This window comes from Apaloderma vittatum, unplaced genomic scaffold (assembly GCF_000703405.1).
Source record: "Apaloderma vittatum isolate BGI_N311 unplaced genomic scaffold, ASM70340v1 scaffold11826, whole genome shotgun sequence".
Lineage (NCBI taxonomy): Eukaryota > Metazoa > Chordata > Aves > Trogoniformes > Trogonidae > Apaloderma > Apaloderma vittatum.
Genome location: NW_009720074.1, coordinates 97309 through 124665, shown reverse-complemented (window position 1 = coordinate 124665; position 27357 = coordinate 97309). Strand labels below are relative to the sequence as shown.

Sequence of the window (27357 nt, the reverse complement as noted above, 5' to 3'; positions counted from 1 at the left end):
CTATTTGCCCCTGTTCTGGTAGCTCCTCTTTACCTTGTCCTTAATCCGAATCACTTCAAGACCTTTTTTTCTGCAAACTTGGACCAAGGAGCCTTGCAGAGTCCCTGTAAGCAAAAGAGATCCAGTTTGGCACGAGAGTTAGCATCCTCGAGTCAGGCTTCATTATTCTGCTGCGTTCTCCCCACGTTCTTAGGAAATGACTGCTCTAATTTTATTTTAAAATCAAGAGAGAGGCCTATATTCAGAAAACTATGGTAACTGGGAGAGCCCTGGCTGATGTCCAGAGGACATAACAGAGCTTAACCATCTTGCGTAAGGGCAATAGGATTTACTTTGCATTATCAGCAGTAAATATGTACGTTAAAGAAAAGTAATAGCTGGGACAAAGAGATGCATATATTCTCATACTTTAATTCTTGTAACTGGACATACTTTTCACCTGAGGATTTGAAAGCTCCTTACAAAGGTGAAGTAAAAGAATGTTTGAAACATAATATATTGGGAAAAATAATCTAAGAACACTTCATTCTTATGTAAAGATTGCTTCTGTAATGCTGCCAAGGTCAGCAAACTTTTGGTTTATTCGTTTCACAATTGCTGGTTGTACTAGTTCAATCAACCTGTGCAACTCCATCTTGCACACTTGACTAGTCAGAAACATTTTATAAAGGACATTGCCAAGGATTTGTTCATAACTTTAAATATTTTTCCTCCCATGACATTTATAACAGTCGCTTGCTCTGAACTCTGTTTCCCTGGTGGTGATTTTTCTCCACTGCATCCATAAGTAATAATGTCCAGATCCTGGCTTTTTGTTTTGTGGTTGTTGGATTTTTTTTAATGTGATGGTACTAATCTGAATATTTTGTACCCTGCATAATTCTCATTAGGAGTCAAGAGTCAAACAAAGTTCAATTTGAACCACATTGCATTGACTGAAAATTTTCCCTGACTGCTGACTAATCATTGTCTTAAGTGAAATAAACTGGTATTATCAGCAAAATTCCTAGTAAACCGGTCACAAGAGAAAGACTCAGTATCAAATGAACTTAGAGATTACATTCCACACTACTGGAATGGTTCATTCAAGACAGGATTAGTCAGCTAAATCTCTAAACAATGCAGGAGACTTTTACATTTATTGTTGCTCTTTAGTTAGGTAAAAGGAGGATATTTTCTCCAGCTGTTATTTTAACCTAAAGATTAGAAAGTACTGCAAAAATACCAGTGGGGTTTTCTTGGGAAAATAGATATATACAGAAATGTAAATAGGAGAATATTGATCACATGTTGGGGTTACCAACCATTATTATTTCTGAAAAAATATTTTTAAAACCTCAAATTCTAAAATAATTTTTAGAAAGGTAAAATTATGCACGGTGACACATAGTTTGTCCCAGAGGAATGGTTTTTGATTTATGAAACAAAAAGAATCATTCATATGATTTCATTTGACTACTAAATTTTTACAAGCATCTGATAAGGGATTGATCTTCCATGCATATGCTTTGCAGAGTTATAACCAATTTACGTAACATAGTGCATGTTTCATTTCTGTTTTGTATGAGAGTAAAGTAAACTGTAGAGCTTAGGATATTAAATGCTGTGCTGATAAGTATCCTATAAATAGGCTATTTCTGATACTGTCCTAAGCATTTCATAGAGTACATAAAAAAACGCCATCCTGCAGTTCACAGTCAACTTTAGACATAATTTGACAAGTGAAAATGACGAACAGAAAGTTAGCAGCAGAGAAAGACTGAGTTACTTATTCAACTAACTCAAGTACTTAGATCAGGGGGTTTTAAGGGCTTGCTGTCAGCCAATATGGTTAATGTAAAATGAAAGGAATTAAAAAAGAATATTGCTTTATGGAGTGTTAGGGTAGGAGTTTGTTAGAACAGTATATGATGTTTATGTCGTATTCATAGAATTGCCTAAGCTGGAAGGGACCTTAGAGATCATTTTAATCCAGCCTCCCTGTCGCCAGGGACGCCACCTCTCAACTAGATCAGGCAACACATGTGATACGTATTTATAAACAGGACTTGGCATAATCACACAAATAATAGCCACAGATTGCGGAGTGAAGGGAAGTCCTAATCCGGGACCAATGCTAGAACCAAGTGGTTCTGTGCGCAGAGCCCACACCTGGGGAGGTGTTAGTGCCCCACTAGTCCCTCCCATTCACCTTGCAGCCACACACAGCCTTGAGTAAATCAGGGAGCTGGCAGAACTGGGCACTGCCTAGGGCGTATTTAATAAAGGATACAGGAATTTTTCCACAGCTGTGAGAAAAATGGGAAAATTCCACTTAGAGCCTCTTACCTCCTTCTCTGTACATGTAAAAGTGTATTTAATTCATATGAGGCTTCATATTCAGAAGGTGCTTAGTGCACCATAAAAGTACAAACCAATTTGTGGATTCAGCCATAACATTTCTGAAAGGACCTAGTGCTTTGAAGAGTCTAGTTTAACTGTGCATAGTCTTGATATGCCATATTGTGTTTATGCAGATGCCTTTCTGTATTCTCCTCTGGGCATACGGTGCGCTGGTTACTCTTGAAAGCCATCCAGTGTGCCTGCATACCTTTCTTAATGGTACAGGAAACCTGACGACTTGAGGGTTGGAAGTTCGAGAGGGTGGCAGAGCTGTAAAACTTTCCATATGTAGCACCAAATTTCTCTGGAAATTTAAGCTCTAAAAAAATCCAAGGGCCAGTGGGTGAAGCAAGGACTTTCTAAACAGCAGTGTGAATGGTTGGACACGATGATCCCAAGGGTCTTTTCCAACCTGGATGATTCTGTGATTCTGTAATGTACGTTAGACTCATGCACATAGTTCCCCTCTGCAGATATACCCCTGGAAACCTGAATTCCTTCTGAAAATGGAACTGGTGCCTTAGAAACATGTATCTGTCATTGAACAGTCTTCACCTAATCCATCACGGAACTTAAATGAAGCTCTTTGATGTGTGTACACAGTTGAGAGGGGAAGGGAATCATTACTCATTAATGGGCGCTTATGGGGAAACCTCGTTACCTGGAGAAAATGTAATTTAAATGCTTATAGCTAGACAGAATGCTGACACTAACAACTTGCATTTTTTAGAATTTCTACGTTTTTTTCACTTTAAATGAAAAATTGCAGCAGCTGCAATCAGTTTACCTTGATTCGAAACAGAACGGTTGCAGATTTCTCTCAAAAATTGATGTGACTTAGGAATCATCCTTGTTGTGGGTTAACCCTGGTAGGCAGCTAATGACCACACAGTGGCTCTCTCACTTCTCCCCAACTCCCCTCAACTTCCCCAAGAGAAAAGGAAGAGTAAAAGCAAGAAAAGTATCTAACGCTAGGCATACCATTATATGACATGGAATATCTTTTTGCTTAATTCATATCATCTGCATAGCAGTCTCCTTGAAAGAAACTCGTACTTAAACAAGGTTTGTGGTAGCGTTCTCTTAGTAGATATGACGGTAAGAAAAGATAACACAGTGGATCCTGCCACCCTAGCAGATTCACAAGACACCATCATTGTATCTGTTTCCCAAAAGTAGGAAATTAAAAGGTCTAATTTTCATTTATACTTGCTTCTATATCACTCTGGCTATAAAGGGACCCATAAATGGGTATATTTTCTTGTGTCAGAGCAATATAAATAGATTTTATGCAAATAATAGCTCCTATCTAGTATTATCTTTTTTTTTTTCTTTAAGTGGCTCTAGGTTGACTTCTGTGAGAACACTAGAGTTCTTTAAAATACAAGAAAGGGTTTTTTTTATTAAAAACACATTTTCTGATATAGCTTCCAAAGAACGTGTGAGTGATACCTCCTAAAGGACTAATCTGTTGAAAAGCGCATGAAGCGGTTGGGTTATAACTGGCTTTCTACAAAGGGTTAGCAACCTTGCCATAAAAAGACATTTTGCTGGCTCATAGGCTCCAATTCCATAAATTTATTACCTTTCAACATTTAGTAGAGGATTTTTTCTTAAAATTGAAGGAAAAGTGGAGAAATTCAAGTTTGCCTGAATTGGCAAATTAATTATATCCTTTTTATTGGTGCTTAAGATGATATTAATTGCTGACATCAATAGTGATACAAAGCCAGCTACCTGTGTCTTCTTATGATCTGAAGGATAAGACTGTAAACCATCTCTCTTGACACAGTCTCTTCCAAACCGCCTTGCCCAGCAGGGCATGAAAAACGGTTCTCATGAAGTCTGAAATACTTTCAAAGGATGATAAATTCAGAACAGTGTTAGAAAAAGAAGTGTAGAAGGACTAGTCAGTGCAAGTGAGTTTTATTATGCCCTAATACACTTGAGGCTTTTAAAATGCTGTGTCATTAGCAAGCATACAGCACTCCTGTGCCTAAAATGACAAAATGACAGCAGCATTTCATAATGCAGATAATTTAATGTACATTTGAGTTTTCATTTGCAGTACCAATGTTGGTTTATGCAAAACTGAATAGGTGAATGGAATTTGAGCAGAATACACGTTCTCGTGGCAGACAAAACATGAATATACAAAAAGTGATTCAGACATACAGTGCAGCGTCAAATTCTGTATCATTCTAGAGTTCGGAACGAAGGTCAGGGAACCGTTAATATTATGACAATAATGCTTAAATTGCACTGTGTTAGAAAGACCTGGTGCTGGCCATCTCCACAATAGTGAGTTTTACCCAACAGTGATAGTGTCCAGTCAGGAAAAAGCCATAGTGTTGTTATGCATATTGTGGTATCTATATAGCTTCATGACTGAAGTGATATTTCAGCAGTTTGTAATGATTCTATACATACTGCTAACAGATAAACAGCTCCATTGGTAGTGCTGTGTACAACTTTGGTTTAAGAAGGAGGTAGTAAGTCCTGAGATGTATATGTTGCACATGGGCCAGCCTGTGATTTTCAGTGGCTTCAGTGTCTTGCAGGAGGCATATAAGCAGAGGAAACACATTTGAATCCTATCCTTTTTTTTTTTTCACACTAAATTGTAATTTTTACTCTTGCCAAGTAAATATGTGAAAGTAGTTGCTCTGTACTCAGTATGTCCACTCCCTGTATCTGTTCAGAGTCATACAGAATTAATTCAGTAAAAAAAGAGCACGCTTCTAATAATTAATTATTTGCTACCTCTTAGAACATGGACTGTTTTTTCTTGCGTTTACTAAGCAGCAGTCATCTGCACAATTCTGTGGATTTTGCTAAAGACCATCAAAATTTGAGGACACATGTAACCGAGCCAGTTTGGTCCACGCAGTTTGCATACAGGTGGTGGTGTGAGGTGTGAGAAGGGGAGAACTTGGTTTGACACTCGGTGCATTTGGAGCTGTGAGGAGGAGTAAGCGTTTTTGCAAGAGATGTGAGCAGTTAGAAATCACTTCAGGATAATAAACCTGGCACCCATGCTTCTGTTTCGCTGTGCTTGTGTTTTGGGGAACTCCTGTAGGCAAGATCAAGGGGGAGATGGCACTTCTTAGCCAGCTGTTGTAAGGCCATACAGAACTGTGCACAGCTGCTGTGACCTGGAATGAGGAAGGCATGTGCAGAGAGCCACCTTCTCTTTTGCAGCACATTTTCTATATGCAGTTAGCCTGCATTGACTTTGAAGTCTAAGACGAGGTAGAAAACTGGATCCTGAACTGCTAAAAACAAGCAGTGTGTGTTCCAGAATCTGAATTAGGTTTTGTGAAGGGAGAACCACAAAAAATAACAACTGCTATGTTTCTTGAGCAGTGAGAAGTGCTCTGAGTTTTTACTGGCTAGAGCCTATTTTGACTTTCTCTTAGACGGTGTCATTTTTGCCTACTAAGCATATAATTTGTAGATGGTACAGGATATTATTTTGAAATTTATTTTACTGAAAATATTAATTCCTCGCTAATAAAAAGACCATAAATGAATTTTAAACTGGTCCCTAAAATGCCTTTCTTCAGTTGCTTTATTCTAATTAGACACTTTCTCACATGAGAGGTTTGATGGAGTATTATGGCTACAAGTGGAAATAAAACCTGTAATTCTTCTGTAGCTGAAGTCCTCAGCCCAGACATAGGTCAAAGCAAAATGTATAGTTGTTGTGATGTGTTAGCGTTACTAATTTCCCAGAAAAGATTTTCCCTAAAAAATATTATATGAGGTGTGGTTCAAAGTTACCTTTCAAATAATGTTGTGATGCAGAGAAAAAATTCATTGCGTGCATTTCGGAGTCATATTTAAAATACTAATATCAACCTATTTTTCTTTGACAGAGTATCAAGAAGAAAAACACAAGTAAACAAGAGATGAGCACATACCTGCGATTCATAGTCTCCCGTATGAAGGAGCGGGTGAGTCCAAAACACGGAAGTTTTCTGAAGTGTTGGGTTGTGCTGTAGAGGATGCATTGCAGTTGGCCAAATGTGATTGTGCAGGGAGGAGGGATGCAAGAGGGTGTAATTTTATTTCCCCTGTCAGAAGTGGTGTGTGTATTTCAACATACACTTACCAGGTCTAATTGTTGGGATTAGCATCATTCTGTCTGGAGTGGTTTATGCCACCAGTTTGTGGCTCCTCTGAAATGGACATTTTTGGATTTGAAACGTATGTAATCTGTTAGATTGTGGATCCACAGTTTGGCCTTGCATATTGCCCACTTGAAATATTTGGAACTATTGCATTTTAAAAATCTTTTTCTTGTGTGTTTTAAGCAGATTCTAAATGCAATAACTTACACTCTCTCATGGTACTTCCAGGCTATAGATCTAAACAAGAAAGGGAAAGACAACAAACACCCAATGTATAGAAGGCTGGTGCACTCAGCTGTTGATGTTCCTACTATACAGGAGGTAGAGTGACTCACTTTCTAAATTCCACACTGTTTATGGTGTCTTTTAGTAGTGAAGATAAACCTCAAGGACTAAAGCACTAATTCTGTTTAATTCTGCTTATGATCAGCATTTCAGTATTGTGTCCAGTGTTGAATATGGGAGCTTAAAACTTCAAACTTTTATTCATAAATAGATAACCTAGGTAAACTATTTTGAGTGGTGCTTAGTTTTTAGACATAGAGTATCCTGGGTTCTTTTTGTGCTAAGATTTTACTAGGAGCTGCGGGTAACTGAAATCTTTAGAGAAAGTACACTTTGTCTAAGTCACTGAATATGGACTTGAGCGCCTACGTTTTCCTATCTGGGCCAATGTTTTTCACCATATTCCAGTTTTAGTCATTATGCCCTTGTGTAGGTGTTCAACTTTATAAACATCTAAATGATTCATAAAGAAATGATCATTTTGTGAAAAAACCAAGAATCACTTAAAACATCTGTTTTGCATTAATTATTCCAAAAATAAAGTACTGGTAGATGCATTGCCTTTTTTTGTGAACCAAAGGTCTGACCATGACTCATGTAAATCAAGTGCACATGACCAAAATGAACTGAGTATTCATCTTTATTCATTGCTGCAACTGGATTACTGTGCAGTGCTGTAGTATATCTTGCCCTTTAGAACCACAAATGTGAAAAAGCCTTTGTTTTATTATTGTTATTGAAACATGTGGATAAACAACATCTTCACTGAGAGATTTGGAGACCAGTACTACTGGCTGGCTTAAAGTACTGGGGACAATGGCTGAGCCTGAAAATACATCAGGTCTTCCTTTCGCTGTGTCACCTTCAGCTGCTTCCACAAAAGGTCTTTTGCCCTTGGTAACATCCTAGAAGCTGGTGATGCTTTATGTGGTGATTGGAATTCTTGTACGTGTTCTTGACAGAGCACAACCAAAAATGTTGCATTCCTTATTGGACAGAAGAGCATGCTAGGAAGGTGAACTGCACAGCTCCATGTAGGCATTTGTCATGAGTTTGGTGGACTAAGACAGACTTAATAAGAAAACACTGAGTGTCAAGTGAAGATCCTGAAAGTGCAAAGGCGATCAATACTGATTTGAAACTAGTTGGTATTTTAAAGTACAGATTCTTCACCTCAGAGGATATATTTCAGGTTGAACAAGTGTTCTGGGCCACACCTTATGATGAAGCTACTCCAGATTTATCTTCTTGTAACCAAGAGAATTTTTTTAAGAAAAACTTAGTGATTAAAGCACCTGTTTTACTTCTGGGGATTGCAAAAAGGGACCAATGAAGCCAGTATTCAGATACTAACAAACCATGTCAAAGAGTTGTAAGTATTCCTTCTGTATGCAGGAAAGGTGGTGTCTGATCTGTGTTGCATAATGCATGTTTCTGTGAAAACTTCTCTTTATAAAGCAGGTACGGCACTTTAACAGGTTTTTTTCACAGACCTTTGTTTTATTTTATGTAGAAAGTAAATGAAGGAAAGTACAGGAGTTATGAGGAGTTCAAAGCAGATGCTCAGCTGCTTCTACACAACACGGTGATTTTCTATGGAGGTAAGGTACTACATTTACTGCTTGCTTCATTTGATTTATTTTTAACTGTAGAAAACAAAAAGTTCAGGAGTGAATTTGGTAAGTATAAGTAAGATAAGATAGTAAGATAAGTATAGATGAGATCATTTGAAAGCCCTTAAAAATGAAAGTAAGCTGCAAGAGGATTTTGCAGGGTCTTTTCTGGCTCACCTACTATACAAGTATTTTCATCCTCTCTGGCTAAATCTACTAGTGGGAATTTGCACCTTTGCCATCCGAAGTCGTAAGTCAGTCTGTGCTGCAGATTTCTGCCAGCATACCTGTGTTCTTCTAGGGTGGGAAGAGGTCTGATCTCTGATGTGCATTGCCAGCAGAAACATGTACTATAGACACTTATTTTTCATTCATGGGCAATATCTGCCGTATTGCTACAGCAAATACAGCTACATCCACGCTCTAAATGTCCTGTTGGTGCAGTGTGTGGAGGTACAGCCAGCAGAGAAGCCGATAGTGACTGGGAAGGTAATAAGCGACTTTGATATGATGGGACAGTCTGGATGGAAGTGAAAAAACACCACCACCTTGTCCAGAAACTAGTGTCAAGTTCTGTAACAAGGTACTCCAGAGCCATCATTTCAGGAAGGATGTGTTTTTCCCTTGCAGACACGACCCACGTCAGGGAAACTGGGAGGAGGGTAGGACCAGTCTATTTGCACCATTAGAATACTTGCGCTCTCATTGGTAGGGAAATACAGAAATATACAGGTGTAAAGTAGACACATAAATAGCCTGTGAAGCATTACTCTGTGAAGCACAAATACTTAGGTGATTGTACCTGTGTTCCTGCAAGTGATGGGAGCAGGGAGCGACGTTTCCAGACGATTGCAGTGTGCCATTAAGGCACCGGCAGAGAAGGAACTGGATCCACGTTAAGAGCAGCCCCGTCTCCCTGATGCTGCTCTCCAGATGTGTACTTGTATTGTTCAGTTCAAAAGCTCCCAACGGTATTTTTGCATATAAATGGGAAAGAGAAAACAAATACAGAACTGGTGGTTAGAAAATTTTAAATGGAAGGGTTATCCAAGTGACTATATTATGATTTGTATTCTCAAGCAAGACAATTATAGCATGAAAGTTGTAACAATGACAGCTGCAATCTTAGTGAGCACTGTGATCATACTCGGATTGTTCATACTATTTATTTTAATTTATAGCGGACAGTGAACAAGCTGATATAGCAAGGATGCTTTACAAAGACACATGTCATGAAGTAAGTAGTACCGAGTAACCAAAATGTAGTTAAGATACTTGATATTCATTGCAGAATCTAAGAAAATTATTCTACTTATTATAAAAATAAAAAGGGTATGAAGTTTGTTATAAATTTTCTCCTTTCTAATAGCTGATTCAAAATTCCTTTTTTGTGTATCCGTGTGTAACTAGACTATCCTTTTGAAAATACTGGTAGTCAAGTTTTAGTTTTGAAAATAATCCAATAATATATTAATGGACTAGAAATAATTGTACTTGCTAATAGAAATTTGAACCTGAGGTGAGATTCCCGCAAAGTTCTGTAGTTGGCATTGAAACTTTTCTCAGTGTTTGGAGGAGACCAAAAAGGAAAGCTAGGGGGGTTGTCACACTGTCTCCATTTGTACAGTTGAATTACTTTTTTCAGAATGTACTTGAAATATTTGTTAAACAACTATTCTTTGCATTTTAGCTATAATAAGTCATTAAGAGTTTGATTGGTCTCCTCCTTCTGCCTTGTTTTTCTAAAACATGAATAATGTTTCTGCAGCTTGTCATTCCCTCCCAGCTCACCTGAGTTTCACACCTCTGGTTTGCATAGACAGAAGTAACTCCAGCAAATTAGCAAGCAGGGAAGAAAAATTTTACTGCTTAATGGAGGGGTACTACTGAAGTCACATAAATAGGATTTTGGGGGCTTATTTAACTTTTTTTGTTGTTTTTCAGCTGGATGAACTGCAGCTTTGCAAGAATTGTTTCTATTTGTCAAATGCACGACCTGACAATTGGTTCTGCTATCCTTGCGTATGTTGCTGACACAGACTTTTATTTGTTTGCTTTTCTGTATAAAAGCCTGCAGTTTTGATGTCACTAATGCATTGAATATTCCATTTCAGTAGACTTCTTTCAAAAGTGTGGTTAAAACTCTGTAAGCCTAGATATTTTACACTAGTGAAATCTTGATTGAATTTCAAAGCTCTAACATAATAGGTTATAAAACTTGGTTATCAGCCAGTTACAGTTGTCTTACAAGAAAATAAAGAGCTTACAGAAATAAAACTTTTCTTCTGGATGCAGTTATAAAGACAGGTTTAAATTTTGGGCTGCTTAAAATCTCTGTTTTCAATAGGCAGTTACACCCGTTTTAGACTTTGCATTTTTTTTACCTTGATCCAAGCAATAAGTCTTAACACGGAAATATGTATTGTAAGAAGATAAAAATGAAAATAGCACCAGACATAACAGCAACCATATTTTTAAACATGCTAGCATAGTATTACAACAAAATATTTGAGGGAGATTTCAATATAATACTTCATATCCAATAATGAATACAACATTTTTTCCAGATACCTAATCATGAGTTGGTTTGGGCCAAAATGAAAGGCTTTGGGTTTTGGCCAGCCAAAGTCATGCAGAAAGAGGACAATCAAGTTGATGTTCGCTTTTTTGGCCATCACCACCAAAGGTAATTTATTATTTCCATGTGCTGCTTTTTACAAACAATGCTTAAAACAATTTATCTCCTCTATCATGTTGTAAATCCTGGCTCAGCTAGTTGCCAACGTTAGAAAGACTGAGTACTTTGCCATAATTGTTTCAGAAAAATTTAAAGCTGTGTCTAACAAATCTCAAGTTGCCAAATGGCTCAGAGATTCCCTTTACAAGGTTTCCATAGGGGTGTTACTTAATGCCATTTTAATTAAAGAAAGCAAGTGAATTTCAGCTGTTGCTTCCAGTCAGTAAGCAGCCTGCTAATCCAGGCTGAAGTGAAAATTGGGCAGAAATGTACTACAAGAAGTATTGACTTTCTGCTGTGTTCTCTTCTGAGCAGGCACATTGCAATTTTGTGTTTTAGTAACATAATATACATCACAAATGTTTCTGTCTCACTGCTAGAACATTGACAGAGCTCCTGCTGTAAGCCAGGTTGCAATTTCAGAGTTTAGCCCTTTACAGTGGAAAATTCACTCTTTAAGAGATCAGCTTTTACCTTCACCTCCAGTTGTTTGTTCAGCTTTTCAGGAGGGTTTGTAGTAGTGTTACTACAGTGGGGGTACTGTGTGGTTTTTTTGTTCTTGTTTGATTTCAATGCCTATAATGTGAGGAGAGGAAACATTTGCAAAGTAGTTCTTGGTTGTTGGAAAGGTGATATGTTTTGGTGCATCCCAAAAGGGCCCCAACAATTCAGTAACTGTTTTAAGAGGCTATTTATTTAAATTGCTTTTAGTGTAACTTGTACAGTACATAACCTGTTTTAACTTGTTATATGAACTACCAAGATTTTTTAGTAGATATTAAGTGGGTAAAGGATCTTTATTTGTGGCTCAGTCACAGAGTGATTTACTTTGAATCTGTTTGCAAATACAACTTTAGTAGTTTTGACATTAAGTTCACATGGCTTCAAACAATTTAATGAGGTAACATGGCACTTGTGGATTGAGGTGCTTGCAACTTCTTAAACGTGTGCTGATAAAATAGGCAAAATACATTTTGCTAAAGTGCCATTGCTTAGATACTGTGCTGGAATTGGACGAAAGACTAGATTCCTGACTGGTGTAGGTTAGCATTGTTTCTTTGACTTCTCTGAAAACAAATTTATATTGGAAGAATTGAGAATCTGCAAACATTTAATTTGTTACAGTATTTAATCTGTTATGTAGATGTGCATGGCAGTGACTCGTTCTTTAATGTCCAGTGTTGCTTGGTATAACCTTTCAAAATGTCAGGAGCTGCCCATCTAACTCTGTGAGGACTCTGAAGATAAATTTAAGAGGATGAAGTACCTTTGGAACCAAGTCCTGGCATGAATTCAGTCCAAAAGAGCATGACAGTACCCACATGAGTTCTGTCGTGATAGATAGGGGTCCAAACTACAAAATGTCTCTATTCAAGGTGATAATTTGGTACATTCCTTGACAGTTCTAGCAAAAAGGTCAAGGGCTAAATTAAATAAGCATATAAACCTTCAGTAAAGATGTTTCTGTGTCTGACTCAAGGCATTTAGCAAGAGAGCAGGCAGGAGATGAGACTGCTGTTGGTGCTGGGGTGGATTTGTGGCTCACCAAAAATGAAAGAGACTTTCAGCCATAGCACCCACAGCTAACAAGTGCTTATGCAAACACAACTGTGTTGAATATACAAAAAATTCTGAGTAAAAAGGGATTGTCAGTGATTGGCCATGGTGAAAAGCTGTGTTTGAAGTCAGTTTCTCAATTCAAGATCCTTTATCAGTATTTAATGTTTCCGAACTTGTCTGCACTGTGTATTCAAAAGGGCCTGGATCCCCTCCGAAAACATTCAGGATATCACAGTTAACATCCATCGGCTGCATGTGAAACGCAGTATGGGCTGGAAGAAGGCCTGTGATGAGCTGGAACTGCACCAGCGTTTTCTTCGTGAGGGAAGATTCTGGAAATCAAAGAATGAGGATAAAGGGGAAGAGGAGGCAGAGTCGAGTATCTCTTCCACCAGCAATGAACAGGTGAGTGCTGCCACAACGTTAGCAAATGGCAATTCATTAAAGGGTACGAAGGTGACATATTTTTGCATGATCTACTATTATATTAGCCTTGTGCTCTGTCTGCAGTTTTGTGGTGACAAGAAGAGGGTTCAGAGACTTATTTTCCCTATGTTGTGTAGCTCAGTAATAGCAAGAGTATAAAGTTTTCCTCTTTCCTCAGTTTCTTGGATGACCTCTGGGAAGTTTCAAAATGTTTGTCACCTACAGCACCTTGATGAGATAGACTGAGATTTCTAAAGTTAAATAGGAATGTTCAAGTTAAATGTCATGGATATCAGATAGACTGCAACACTGCCTTCTTGGACTTCCATCAAGGCACAGCCGTGTAGCTGCTCAGCCTTTTCACAGCTGGACTATGTTCACGTCGGACTGCATTCTGCATTACAGATCCCTGAGTAACACCAACCATGACGTTTTCAGCAACTTCAACTAAAGTTAGGTGCAAACGTTGCACTTGAGGACAATGTGACCAGCAACTGATCAAAGTCATTAAAAATAATTCTGCAAAACAAGAAAAAATATATTGGTTTAACAAAGGTGAAAAGTACAAAGGGCCAAGATGTAAAACTTTGTGTTGCCATATGGAAATCCCCTTATCACAGCTGAACCTTGCTAGTTATTTGTTGTCCAGGACAGTTTTATGTATTCGCTATTACTGACTTGGCATTAAGATTTTCATAGCTTGCAGGATGCATCTCTGTATTTTTGGCAGCCTTTTCCTTGGCAGCATCTTCTTTCCTTGTTTAAAACCACTATCCTTTCTCTAAGTCTATATTTTAAAAAATCAGCATGTTTTGACCCTCTTCCTTTGCCCTTTTGTCAAAAAGACCGATAGTCCAATTTGTAGCTAAAAACTTCAGACTTATTAAACTAGTTTTGCTTTAAGGGGATGCTTCTTACCGAAGTGGTTTTAGTTTTTTTAGCCTGGTTTGCTTAGCTAACCCTTTGAAGCCCCTTTATTTAATGTCATGTATGCAGTCATGCAACAGTGTATGGTGAAACAAGAAAACAGTAGCACATATTTATGAAAGATAACAGTAGCATTTTCCCAGTTTTTCCAAAGTGTCAGTCATAGAGTTTGAAGTGTCCATTTTCATATTTTTGTTCTACTCCAGCTGTTCATCCTGCACTTGATTAATGCTTATACCTAATGCTAATAACGTAAAAGTCACTGTCAAACACCGTGCCCTGCAGTCTTCTGCAGTACCCCATCACTTACTCTGGCTAGTCATGGATGCTTCAAAGACAGGAGGAAGAATTTTTCCTTAAGCCACTGGAAGTTGAGTAAGTGGGTTGTGCTGATCACACAAAGGGATCTGCAGGGGACTATGTGTTATCACGGAGGTTCTACCACCATCGCTGATGGGCTCGGCTTTGGCCAGCAATGGGTCCGTCTTGGAGCTGGCTGGCCTAGGCTCTGTCAGACATGGGGGAAGCTTCTGGCAGCTTCTCACAGGAGCCATCCCTGTTAGCACCCCCGCCACCAAATCCTTGCCAGACAAACCCAATGCAGCCATCCGCTTAGATCTCTCTCTTGTTTCTGTTGCTGGAGATGGGCTTTTGTTATTTATTGGCATGAGGTTTTGGACCCCTCCAAGCATAGTTATAATCAGTTATAGCAAGTCTGGATATTCGTAATATATAAAACATATATTTTACATATATGCATTCTCTTTAGAATTATTACTGCCTTCTGGCTTCCGACAAGATCTGGTGAAGATTATGTGTCACTGATATGAGAATATTCCAGAAAACAAGTGTTTGAACTTGTGTGTGAAATGAAGAAAATAATAGTTCAGAGTATTTTAGCAAATGCATAAGGAATGTTAAAACTTAGTCATGAATTTTGCTCCTTCATGCAATCATAGTCATCAGCGATAATGTGGAAAGTTTATTGTGTGCGCTTCTCATTTAAGAACAGTATTCACCTTTCTATTTGCTAAATTAAATAATTTCAAACATTCACAAATAAAAGGTACGTCAGTCACATTACACTGAATGCTACTTATATGAACTGAGTTTTGGAATGATTCGATATGCTTTTCTTAATGTTCACAGCTGAAGGTTACTCAGGAACCAAGAGCAAAGAAAGGACGACGTAACCAGAGTATGGAACTCAAGAAAGAAGTAAGTCCTCAATTACAAAGTTTACAGAGATAGTAAAGTACAAAAAAGTCTGAAATTTCAATAGACACTCCTTCAATTTCTGTCACCTTTTCCTTTTTATTTAGTATTAATCTTGGAACTTCCTGCCTCGTAGTTGAGTCCTTCTCGCTCCTTAAAATGTCATATCCACCTTTGTCTGGGGAACTTACTTCTTTATACAACTTGCTGAATAATCATGCAACTAAGGAACTGTATTTTTATGCTTGTACACAAGGGGGCAGTTACTGAGACAGTCATAAATTTCATATTTACTAACTTCTGAGTATTTTTTCCTGGCCTGGTTTCGGCTGTATTTTGAACACTTAAGAAAAAGTTCAGAAAGGACTTGGGACACAGTTCCAGAGGAGAGTTCAGGTAGTTTAACATTGGAGTTATGGGGAATGTCCTTGGTGCCTGAAGTACAGGCTTTGCCACTCCTGACATTTGGGCACCTTCATCTGGGCACCACAGGAGACACCTTCATCGATGGAGGCAGCAACACACACTTTGCGCTCCCTGGGGCACAACCTGTATTTGAAGGCAAGTTAGGGAGACTACAGTTTAGGATGTCTTGTCATTTTTATTGTGTTTTCTGCCAAGCAACTGCTGTAATTAGCTTCATATATTTGTGTCTTACCATTTGCCACCTTAGCTCTGCTCATATTTATCCAGCGATGCAGAAATCAATCACAGTGCCCTGTTAGAGAGTAATTGGCTGCAAAAGGGAATACATGGTCAGCTTTTTTCTTGGTGTGAGCACTGCCCCATCACACAGACAGGCACAAAGTCCACTTCTGAGCAAGTCTAGTGTTAGAAGTACTGTGTGCTTTGCCTCTACACCATTAAATGAGCTTTATAAAATCTAAGCTAAAAACCCCAGTGTTCATCTGTGTCTTCAGACATTTCAAATATCAGTAAGAGTCTGCCAGGGATATTACTTCTATCTGTTCTAAAAGGCAGGAGCAGTTGGTGCTGCAGTGTAATAACATAGGCAGCTAAATTCTTTCTTGATAATTGTGTAATTACAGAAAGCTTCTGTGGTCATCCAAGTCTAGTTCTATATTATTGGAAGCAAGACTTAGACGCTCATTAGCCTTTCATCTTCAAAGCACCTTTGAAGTTCTAATCAATCTTTGCAGCAGTTCTATGAAACCAATGGAATATTACAGACCCCAGTGGAGTCTGTTGGGACAGAGTAAGCCCAGAGTTTGCCAGAAAAATTCAGGCACCTTGGCCAACCACAGTCTCTTCAGGGAGAACGGTAGAAGGAAGAATCTATAGCAACCCTTTAGTAATCCCAAGTGATTCAGCACAGCCTCTGATGTTGGTTGTACTTTTTGGGAATCGAGGCTGTTGAGTGTGGTGTACTGATGCCATATGTGTGCTTCCTTCTGGAGGGCTCCTACCTGAAGTCAGAAAAGCCTGACCAAAGAGCCAACCCGCTGTCATGCTAGTTTTCCTCAGGGATCCTATGTCCCATTAGTGCTAAAGGACTTCAGCGGACACTTTTCACATTAATTGCACTGGCATTGGCCGTGTTATATTTTTTTCTCCAGGGGGAACTGAAAGTTAACTTGTTCTATTTTGATATCTAGATTTAAAAGTTTGTTCTTTCTCCATAGGAGCCAGAACCTGAAACTGAAGCAGTAAGCTCAAGCCAGGAAATCCCCACAATGCCTCAGCCCATTGAAAAAGTTTCAGTCTCAACTCAGACCAAGAAGTTAAGTGCCTCTTCTCCAAAAATGCTGCATCGGAGCACTCAGACCAGTAATGATGGAGTGTGTCAGAATATGTGCCATGACAAATACACCAAAATCTTTAATGATTTCAAGGACAGGATGAAAGCTGATCACAAAAGAGAAACTGAGAGAGTTGTGCGAGAGGCAGTGGAAAAGGTAACATTACTCGAACCCCACCTACACTCTGGTTTGAGGAGAGGAGGAGTGTCGATTTTTTTCACCTTCTTTACTATTTTTGTGACGTCTGTCCTTAAGAAAATGAATAAAAAACCTTTTCCAAAGAGAAGACATCAAAAATAATCTTCATTACTGCTTTTTAGACTGTTACTGTACCAACAGACCTTAGTTGAAATGGAAAGCTCCTGCTTTTTTTGATTCTTGTCCAGTGAAATCAGTTTATGATCAAAAAAAGAAACTACTTGTTCATTCATGAGTATCCATTTCCAAAGCCTTTGTCTCCATTGTCAAGTGTGGTTGTAAACAATAACATTGTTTGAAAGCTATTCATAAATAATGCTTCTTTTGTCAGTCTTTTGACCTAAACATTAAATGGATTAGCTGAAATTTGTTTGAGCTTTCTTCCGTAAAGATAGCCTGTTTTAAATTCAGTATCTAAGCCTGAGCTGTCCCCTTGGGCTGGAGAGAGTTGGACAATTTAGAGGATGATTTGTTTGACCTCTCTTAAATACCTGTCATATGACAAGATGAATTTCCATAGCATGAAGGGCTATGGAATGAACCTAAGGAGTTTAAGTGTTAATCCTGTAGGGTTAAACCACCAAATCTTTAGCTGACAAGGCCACAGGAATCATGCAGACAATGAATACTAAAAGGTACCTCTTCATGAACTCAGGGGTGTTCCCTTTTGTATTTTCATTGTGCCTTTACTGTAGATTTGTATACAGTTGTAGATTTGGAAAAGACAAAATCTGTGTTTAAGCTAAACTTGTAAATCTCTAAACTGATTGTTGACAAAATACACATGGGACCTATTTCACTGGTTTTGTAGATGCCTAGCAGATTAGGAATGTGGTGACTTTTTTTTTTATTTTTAACATTTCTTATGGGATGGAAGTTTTGTTGTAATTCTAGAAGCGAGAACTTGTTTTTTTCTTCTAAATAGGAGAAATCTCTAGTTATGTGACATCCATCTACATCACTGATAGAGATCTGAAAAGTGGAGGAAGGATATTTTTATTCTCATAGCTGTCCATTGACTTGTTTTGCTGACTTTCTTATGGCAGCTGCGTACAGAGATGGAAGAAGAGAAAAGGCAGGCTGTAAATAAAGCTGTGGCCAACGCACAAGGAGAGATGGACAGAAAATGTAAGCAGGTAAAGGAGAAGTGCAAAGAAGAATTTTTAGAAGAAATTAAGAAGCTAGCAGGCCAGCACAAGCAACTGATTTCCCAGACCAAGAAGAAGCAGTGGGTAAGTGTCAGAAATTTATTACCAAAGTAGGTGGAAATGTATAATGCATACTGCAGGCCAGGTGAAGATGATTTCTTCCTTGCTTTTAACTAAACCATTCTTTTACTGGTCTTTCAGCTTTAAGGATTTCTCCTTTCAGATTATCTGAACCTCCAAATTTCAACTTGAAGTTCCATTCCTTTCCACCTTAATTATGTAGTGCTAACAGCACCATCTTCTTGAATCCAAATCAGATGTTAGTATCAAATTTTTTTTTCCAAGTATAGTTTTACTCCGTATAAGATATGTTTTGCATTATGTTCACACTCCTTTGATCTCAAGGCCCCAGAGGGTACAATATCTGGCTGCATCAATCTGAATTCCCCTGCTAATAATGCTGGTAGTGATATTCTTTTGGCCTTTTCCTCTCCTAGCTTTTGCTGCAGCTCTTTCATGTTCGCTTCACTTAAGACCTGACTTTCTGAAATACCTTTCTCTCTCTTGTTCAGTCCTTAAACGTGAATCTGCAGCATTGCCCGACAAAAAACCATGTTTGTATGCCCTTTAGAAAAGTGAAAACAGACTTCTGATTTACCATTCTATTACATGCTGCAAACTTTTCCCTATTTTTGTTTGCTTTGCATCTCATGTTCTCCTTTCAAGCCAGAAGTGGGTTCTCCCACATGGCTCAAACAATGCAAGTACTATAACAGTGTGCAGCTAGCCTCTCGGAGAGTAAGGGTGGAAACTGTTACGCTGAGGAGCAGCGAGCCTGGCACACATACAGACATTGCTGTTTCTTTGCTGATTTTCGTAGAACAAGGAAATGAAAGCCATTGTTCAGGAAATCACGCCACACTGTAATAGCTCTGTGTAACACGGGAGAGCGGATATAAGATTTTCTCCTCCTTTTGAGCTTTAGTTTTGGCAGGCGAGGCTGTGAAGTGCTCGGGTGCCGTGCCATGAGATGGTCCGCCGATCCGAGCGGCCACGGGCAGCTGCTGTCCCCCTGCTGCCCCGGGACAGCCAGCCCCAGCTCCCTCCCGCAGCTCCCGTTTGTCTTCTGCTGCAAAGGGCTGTTTGTTTATGTTCAGCCTCATTAGTCCTTGTTCTTACAGATGAAACGATGGTCCCTGCAGAGGAAGCTGCGCTATGTAGTAGGATGAAATAAATACTAAGGCGAGACAGTCGGTTGCTGACTATCAGAGTTACAAGTTTGTTTTTTTTGTAAAGAGAAGAATTGCTTCGAATGCCAGAGCTCCTGCAGAGTCTTCCTTTCTGTTACTAGTAGAGGTTTTACTGTGGCTGTTATGATACTGCAGTGCTCGGGTCCCTGTCAGTTAGAAGATTCCTCCCTGTCTACCTGTCTCTGCAGACCAGAGAAGTTATTTAGGTCTCCGACTTGATCAAGTTACTGTGTTTAATGAGTCACCAGCTGCTGGTGTCCGCATGCATGCTTCTGCCTGTGGCACTTGAGAAGGAAATTGAATTGCCTTTGCCCACTGTGGAACTGTGTCAAATTAGCTGTCTTCTGTCAAAAGTTAAGAGTGCACATGTGGACTGTTGCCACCATTCAGCTGACATGCAGTAACTCAATCACAGTGAGTTGATTGTGCGTCTGGACTCGACTACAGCTGCTTTTTGGTGGTTTTTGAGGCAGAAATTATGAAAGATACTCTCGAGACATACTTTCTTCTGTTCCACTGTGACTTTGCCATATCTTTCAGCCTAATCAGAGAGTGCCCTGGTACCACGTTGCTGCGTCTTATGATCATGTGTATAAAGCCTCTTTGCAAGCAGAGCAGTTAGAGTATTTGACCATCCTGGCTCTTTCTGTAGCTCCAGAACTATCTGTCAATCACCCCCTTAAATGAAGGCATCATACAAGCAGCTGGTTTGCATGTGGTAGGAGAGGAAGGATAAACACCTTTGCATTCAGGCTGATGGATCTGCCTGCCAACACGCAGCCTCAGGCGGCTGGAGTTGGTCCAATTACACAAATCCCCAGCGACTTTTCCTTCAGTGGTACTAATGACAGTCCCTGGTGTGTAGTACTGCTCTTCGATGCTGCTATTATAATGATACCTCCTTACCAAAATCTCATGTAATTAACACACATACTAAATGAATTTTGGTGGCTTTGCTTTTTAATTAGAAGCAGAGACCTCTGGTTTTGTGTAATGCTGATATCTAGGCTTAGGAATACAGCTGCTGTTATCCAGGCTATATTTGTCTTTTTTCCATACTTATAGAAAAAAAGCCATCAGGGTGAAGGGATCATTTTGCAGGTGGTGTACAGGGACACAAGAAGATGTGTTCCCAGCCCTTAGGAGCCCAGTGCATAGATAACAACGTTTTCTGTTGCTCTTAACTGGTCACTGTCCCCTTGGCTTAACCCAGTTTCATTTTTATACCTCCAGAAAATTTGGATTTAATACAGACACCTCAAGTAAATAGCAAAGAAAAGGAAGAAATGCAAAGGCAGGGATAATGTTCATGAGACTATACATTGTGATGGCCTTTAGAATACAGGCTAGAGTGCCAGTATTGTCAGTCTTTCTTTTTTAATTGCTTCCACTTCTTTTATTTGCATATAAGTCACATTTAAATTGGTGCATAGTTCATTTTTATAGATAATTTTTAACTTATCTCTCAATTACATCTACATGTGTATTTACTCATAACGTGCAACTGTTTTTTTCTAAGTGAGTGAGCATTGTCTGTGACACATACTATCTGAAACAAAAACCCAGGACGCATTGACCATGTTTAGAAAGAGGAAAATACAAAGAAAAGAGGAGGCCTGAGGCCAGCTGCCATTGTGCCTTCTCTGCCACATGGGCTGGTACTAGCTTAGATGACACTATTTTCCTTTTGTAAGTGGAGATCTACATCCCGCACTTATGGCCGGCATATGTAAAGGGAAGTGCCGGACCCACAGATCCGATGTCCTCTCCTGCCTTAGCTTGTTTTGATCTCTCCAAGCAGGCAGATGTGAAGCAGACCTCTGGGCTGAGGCCCACGCTGTACGCACTGGAGGGACACAGCTGTTCCCCGCACCTTTACAGCGGATGATCCTAATGGTTCCCACAGGCTTGTGGACAGCCAGCAACATGAAAAATCAGGAAAACAGCTCTCCAGAGGACGCTTGTTTGCAGACAGTTCTACAAATAAGCTTCCCTGGAGCCAAGTCATAAAATGAGACTGGAGAGGTTCCCTTCTCATGCAGATAGAGCAGTCCCTTTATTGCTGATATAAATAAATAGTTGTTGATTTAGCCAATGTAAATGTTGGCTCTCTTGGATCTGTCTTAGTAGTGTGTAGTGTTGTGCTTTTATTTTGTTTTAAGGCAGTTGGAGTTGTTTTCTTTGTGTTTTATTAAAAATGCTGTAGCTAAACAGGACATAAAAAGTAAATTGTGTGTTATCCTGTGGTTTGATAGCAGCCTACACGCCCTGTGTGATATCCCTCCCTCTGTTCCCCATCATGCAAGAAACATTTCAGGCTGGGTTTGTAAAGATTCTCTCTGATTTTGAGCAGACTGAATTCAGAAAGATAAGTCTGAGATCATTAGAACCTGGCTCTCAGGGTTGCTGAGTAGAAGTGGTTCCTTTAGCAGCAATGCCGCCCTGCTTTAGAGGATTTTGTCAAGATGATCGTTCATGCTTTTGCAGCCCTCCCTTCTAAAGGGTCTAAAACCACCTGGAGACAGGGCACATTGCCCATGGAGGTGCCATCCCTCCTTGTTGACCACCTGTGGTGCTGATCACCACATTGATTCCCTTTTTTCAGTTCCTCATTGGCCACAGGGTAATTTTCTAGGTGGCTTTTCCAGCTGCCATGAATCTGTATGTTCTAGAGTAGAAATCCTCTTTGCTGCAGAACCAAGTGCTTCTGCAGAAATATGTGCAGCATTTCTTTCTTTCAGGAGTTTCGTGCCGTCCTGGCAGGCACAACACGAGACACGAGCCCATCTAGCCATCCTGTGTATGACAGGCTGCCTTCTGGAAGGTTTGAAGGAAAAGGCACTTTTCTTGATCTTCAGTAGCACCGATGTAGCACGGGGTTTTCTTTTTAGGAGATTGCAGCACAGACTGGCAGCTGGCAGCCCCCAGTGACAGTAGCCTCCTTGCAGACCTACCCTAAGTGGGCTAGAACAAACCACTTGTTAACAAATTAATCTTTTCTTTGGTTATGCTGTTGTGACTTCTGAGATTTTCCTTAGCCCTGGCAACCTCTGGACAGGTCAGGCTTGTAAAGAAACCTCAGGAACACCGATTCTCAAGCTTGCTCGGAACCTGTTCACACAGGAAGTGCCTGCTGATCTATCATAGCTTTTAACACCTAGATCATGCTGCTGTTATAAAAATGCAGGGTAAAAAGATGGTTCCTGCACTGCGTGGCTGAAAAATGTCAGTCCACTGCCCTGAGAGATGAGTTTTCTTAAGTGGGAGGTGATCTTTTCAAAAGCCGTCATCTGGACTCTGGAAAAGACGAAAGCGTTGTGCAGATTTGCTACAGATTTACATGGCTTTACTTGGCACAGGTGTAAAACGCCCTCGGGCCTCTGGCTGCCCCGAGCATAAGTAAAAGAGGAGCACGGCTCTGCCACGTGCTGATGCATCCCGGAGCGGGTGGGAATGCTTGTGCGTTGGGGAGGAGGGATCCTGCGAGGGTGGTCATGGTAATCTCATCCTGTTTGTTCTCTCCAGTGCTACAACTGTGAAGAGGAGGCCATGTACCACTGCTGCTGGAACACTTCCTACTGCTCCATCAAGTGTCAGCAGGAGCACTGGCATGCCGAACACAAACGTACCTGCCGCAGAAAAAGATGAAAGAGTTAGTCCTCCCCAAGAAAAACCACCCCGATGATTGCTATTCTCAGACACAGCGGTTTTTGTTTCCAAGAAGCCAAAATTGTTTAGGATTTGCTTCCCATTTTGCACCAGCCTTTAAACACTTTTCGTAAAAGAAATTTTGCACAGTGATTTCAATCTTCTGTTTAGCGCTCCCCCCAAATTTTGTCCGCAAAATGAATTTAACGTCTGTGGGAGCAGGTTGCTTTAAATAATTTTAAACTAGAGGATTTGTTGCATTTTCAGCAAATTTTAAAACATTTTTAGGTTTTACAGAGATTTTAATCTTTAAAAACAGCAGATCGAAAAATGACAAAGTCATGCAAGTTTAACAAAAGGAGCATTTAAAAACTAGATCTGAATGTAAGAATTATAGAACTGTTTCAGAAAAACGAAGCATACTACCTTGATGTAACATTTATTTCCTAACCTTGTTGAGCTGGTTTTGTTCAGCTTAATTTTACTGTTTAAAGGCATTATCTATTGGTTATACCAGTGGGTACATGATTGAATTTAGGGAACAGGGTTGACACAGCAGGTGCTAGTCCTGCGTATTTTTTCTTAAATATTTCCCAACTGTGTTTTATTTTCTTTATTTCTTTTCAATATATAACTTTTGTAACAAAATATTAGCTTTGATCTTGTAGTTTAAAATCACAGGGAACTGGGGTAATCTTTTACTGAGCTGGATCTTAGAGAAAAATGAATATTTAAATTTTGAAGTTTGCACATTTCATCTTTATCCTAACATGAGTGCTTGTAACAAGAATAAGAAAAGCCAAAAAACAAAACAAAACAAAAAAACCAACTACCTTTATTCATCTATGGAATTACGAGGCATACAAATTTCTTTATTGCGCCCCTCCTCCTTCAGCCTCCCCAATCCGACGTCATTTGACTGCCTATGATCTGGTGTCACCTGGTCCATCGTAACGATAATAAAAGGAGAAAAAGCACTTAAGTTTCACAGAAGCCGTTATGTTTGTAGTAATGGGTCATTGCCTAATAATGAGCTCCATCACTGTACTCAGAATGAAGAATAATGCATGTTAATTTTCTTGTATTAAAGATGCCGTGATTTGTAAAAAGTCTGTATTTTGCGGAATGTCTGGATTAAGAAGCATTACCAATAGGAATGGATCGATAGTTGAAAAATGGTTTTCTTTTTGTTTGTTTTATATATAGATATATGAATTGCATCCATGTTCAGAGACAATTTTTTAAATAGATGTAAAGCTTACTTAAATAGCTTTTCTTTTAAAGTGTCTCCGCATTTTAGTTTCTTTCAAAGATTGGTCTTAGACTGAGTCATATGCCCATTAATCATCCAGCTATTTTTTGAGAAGTTAGAGGAATAATTTGTAAATATTTATTTAGATCTTTGATATTTATTGAAAGCAATTACATGATGGAACGATGGAAGCTGAAGAATCAGAAGGAAAGCCTTTAAAAAAGTTTTCTCTAGGATTTGTCAGGGTCATTGTAAAGAAAAAAATATAACTAAGACTTCTGTGAACTACCACTGAAATCCTGATCTTTTTTACTTACAGTGGTGATTGATATATGTTAATTGACTAGATACTGCCAAATAATGCCCAATCCGTTGCAGAAATTAAGTGGTGAGTTGATTGGAAAAAATAGTGAGTAGATGGTAACTTGTATTACCACAGCTACATTATTGCCTGATAAATGTGTAATTAACTTTTGTCGCCTCTGTGTTGTGACTGTAAAACACTTCACAACTACAAATCAATCTTGTTCAATTACTTTACAAGTTCCAAAACTTCGATCCACCCCTATGAAAGCAAGTTATTGTGGAAATATTTTTGGTGTAAAATCATTCCAGAATATGTAATATTTAACTGATAGCTGCATGAAAGTAAGATTCGTGTTACTTTGGCTTTTTTGTCTCTGTTGACACGGTTGCACATTTCCAAGTTACTACAGCGTGAAAACTGTGTGTTTTAAAGAAAAAAAACAAAACAACAAAAAAAAAGATTGTGGCCTGGTTTTGTATAAGTTTTAGGTAAAATTACAATTGATTGTTTTAGGAATCATGATTTAAAATTAATTTTTCTGCAAATCATAAAGCTATATTAAAGTGTTGAGCTTAGCCACTATGCACATTGTAATTATTCATTGTGGCTGTCCAGTTTATGATGCATTCTGGCATTTTGTAAGCTGCTCTGACTAGCAATATATAGAGTCATTTAATGTGTTAACATTGGTTAATAAATGTATTTAAAAAAAAAAACACCCTCACTCAAAGCATCTGTGTTGATTTTGGCCCGTTGTCCTCATGTCCTTGGGTGGGCATGCGTGAGGCTGCTCTTTTTACTTGTCCTCACCTAGAAAGGCCAGGGCTGTGGACGGCGGAGCTGAGCCTGAACTCACGGGGACCTCGCTTCTGGCTAGGGGTGAGCTGGTGGCTCCATGCAAGGGCTTGAGCATTCAACGTGGCTCTCGCACCAAAAGTGAGTCTTTTCAGCCCATTCTGGACGAGCAGCCTCCAAGGGTCAGGTTCGTTGCGTTCTGGTGTTAACGCCAGGTCCTGCTCTGCTGGCAGCCATGGGGAGGCTCACAGAACCCTTCTCTTCCTGCTTCCTCTCCCAAACCCAGGCACTAACCCTGAGCCTGTGCCTGTTCAAGTTGTTAATAAAATAACTTTGTTTGGAGGGACTGAGAGGACTTTACAAATCCAGCCATTAGGGGATGGTTGTCCTGGAGCCGCATCATGACTTCAGGGCTGCAGGAGGGACACTGTGGGATTGCAACTATGAATTTCCCTGTGGAAATTCAACCTGGCGAGCCCTGCTAGTCCCAGGGGGAACTGTTTTGTTCTTGTGTGAGTCACAGCATTTTACCAGAGAGTGCAAATTTTACTTATTTATCTTGATGAAACCCGATTAAACGCAAATAAGCAGCATGGCGCACGTGTTGCAAATGAATCGTTTATGCTGAATCAGGGCAGCAAAAGAAGCAGCAGTGCCCCCCCTAGAGCTCCCTCTCCTCTTTGGATGAGTGCAGTCACCCCCCAGGCACAGCACCGCTCAGCAGCACCCCACCGGCAGGATTCCCTGTTGGAAACGCTCCCCCCAGCTCCCCTCCCCATGTGCATTTGCCAGTTCAGGCGTCACCAGTGGGGCCAGCAGCAGGACCAAACAGGTTAAACGCTGCTGAAGTGCCCTGGCAGCTTCCCCGCCCCGGCACTGTTTAACAGGGGTCCTCTCCCATCATGGTCCCACCCCGGGCCCTGTTCCAGCACCCCTGCAAAGCAGAAGAGATCTGTCCTCGTGCTGCCCCAAGTCTTCACTTTTCCTCCCACCAGAAATCTTGGGAGAAGCAAGGATTTCTCTGAGCTGCTGCATCTTTACCACTGCAGGCAGGGCTAGAGCTTGGTGCTCCTCAAACACTGATCTTACAGGCATTAGTTGGGCTTTTTACTGTTGGTGTTTCTCTTATTATTAATGATTTTAACTCTGGCTATTGCTTTAATAAGGAGGAGCAGTGGTTTGTGCCTCTTGCTTCCTTTAGGTGGAGTGAGCTGCCCGGCTCAGGGCTTGTTCCCTTTCCAGAGCTTAAATGACCGAGTATGTGAAACATGTTTGGGATTTGTTACCGGTAGTTAGGGGCTACCCAGCCAATTTTAGCCTCACGGAGTGAGAGCACGTATGCAATCTGTGCATATGCTTTCCAAATGCTTTCATAAATCAAACTGGGGAGGGGTAGGTATCAAAACCAGAAAGGACTTTTTTGCATTGTTTTATGTTAGGGGAAATTCAATTGCAAGTGGAAGCGTCGTCCATCCATTTGTGAGAATAACAGTGTGTTTTTGGTTGTAAGTGGGAGATGTTTATAGCTAATACAAAAGAAAAAAATCTTGTATCTTCTAAACCCCCCAAAACTTTCATATATTATCTTAATAAAGCCTATTTCCAGATTTCAAAAGGCTCAAAAGTACATTACACTCTGAGTAATCCTCTTTAAAATATAAATCATGGGTGCTAAAGGTTCAAAAATTTAAAATGAGAAAGAGAAACCGGAGAAAATTAAC

The 27357-nt window shown here is 39.7% G+C and overlaps 1 protein-coding gene across 2 annotated transcripts in view; it reads left to right on the top strand.

Moving 5' to 3' along the window:
• The window catches only part of ZMYND11 (zinc finger, MYND-type containing 11), a 43209-nt gene extending 17916 nt beyond the window's left edge, over nt 1–25293 (top strand). For both annotated transcript variants that reach the window (XM_009870885.1, XM_009870884.1), the window contains 11 exons: nt 6261–6338; nt 6744–6836; nt 8314–8401; nt 9595–9650; nt 10358–10435; nt 10981–11099; nt 12908–13115; nt 15213–15281; nt 16922–17194; nt 18283–18468; nt 23160–25293. In XM_009870885.1, the coding sequence (XP_009869187.1) occupies nt 6261–6338; nt 6744–6836; nt 8314–8401; nt 9595–9650; nt 10358–10435; nt 10981–11099; nt 12908–13115; nt 15213–15281; nt 16922–17194; nt 18283–18468; nt 23160–23282 (1371 nt within the window). In that variant the 3' untranslated portion in view covers nt 23283–25293. The remainder of the gene's footprint in view (nt 1–6260; nt 6339–6743; nt 6837–8313; nt 8402–9594; nt 9651–10357; nt 10436–10980; nt 11100–12907; nt 13116–15212; nt 15282–16921; nt 17195–18282; nt 18469–23159) is intronic.
• The last annotated feature ends 2064 nt before the right edge of the window (nt 25294–27357 follow it).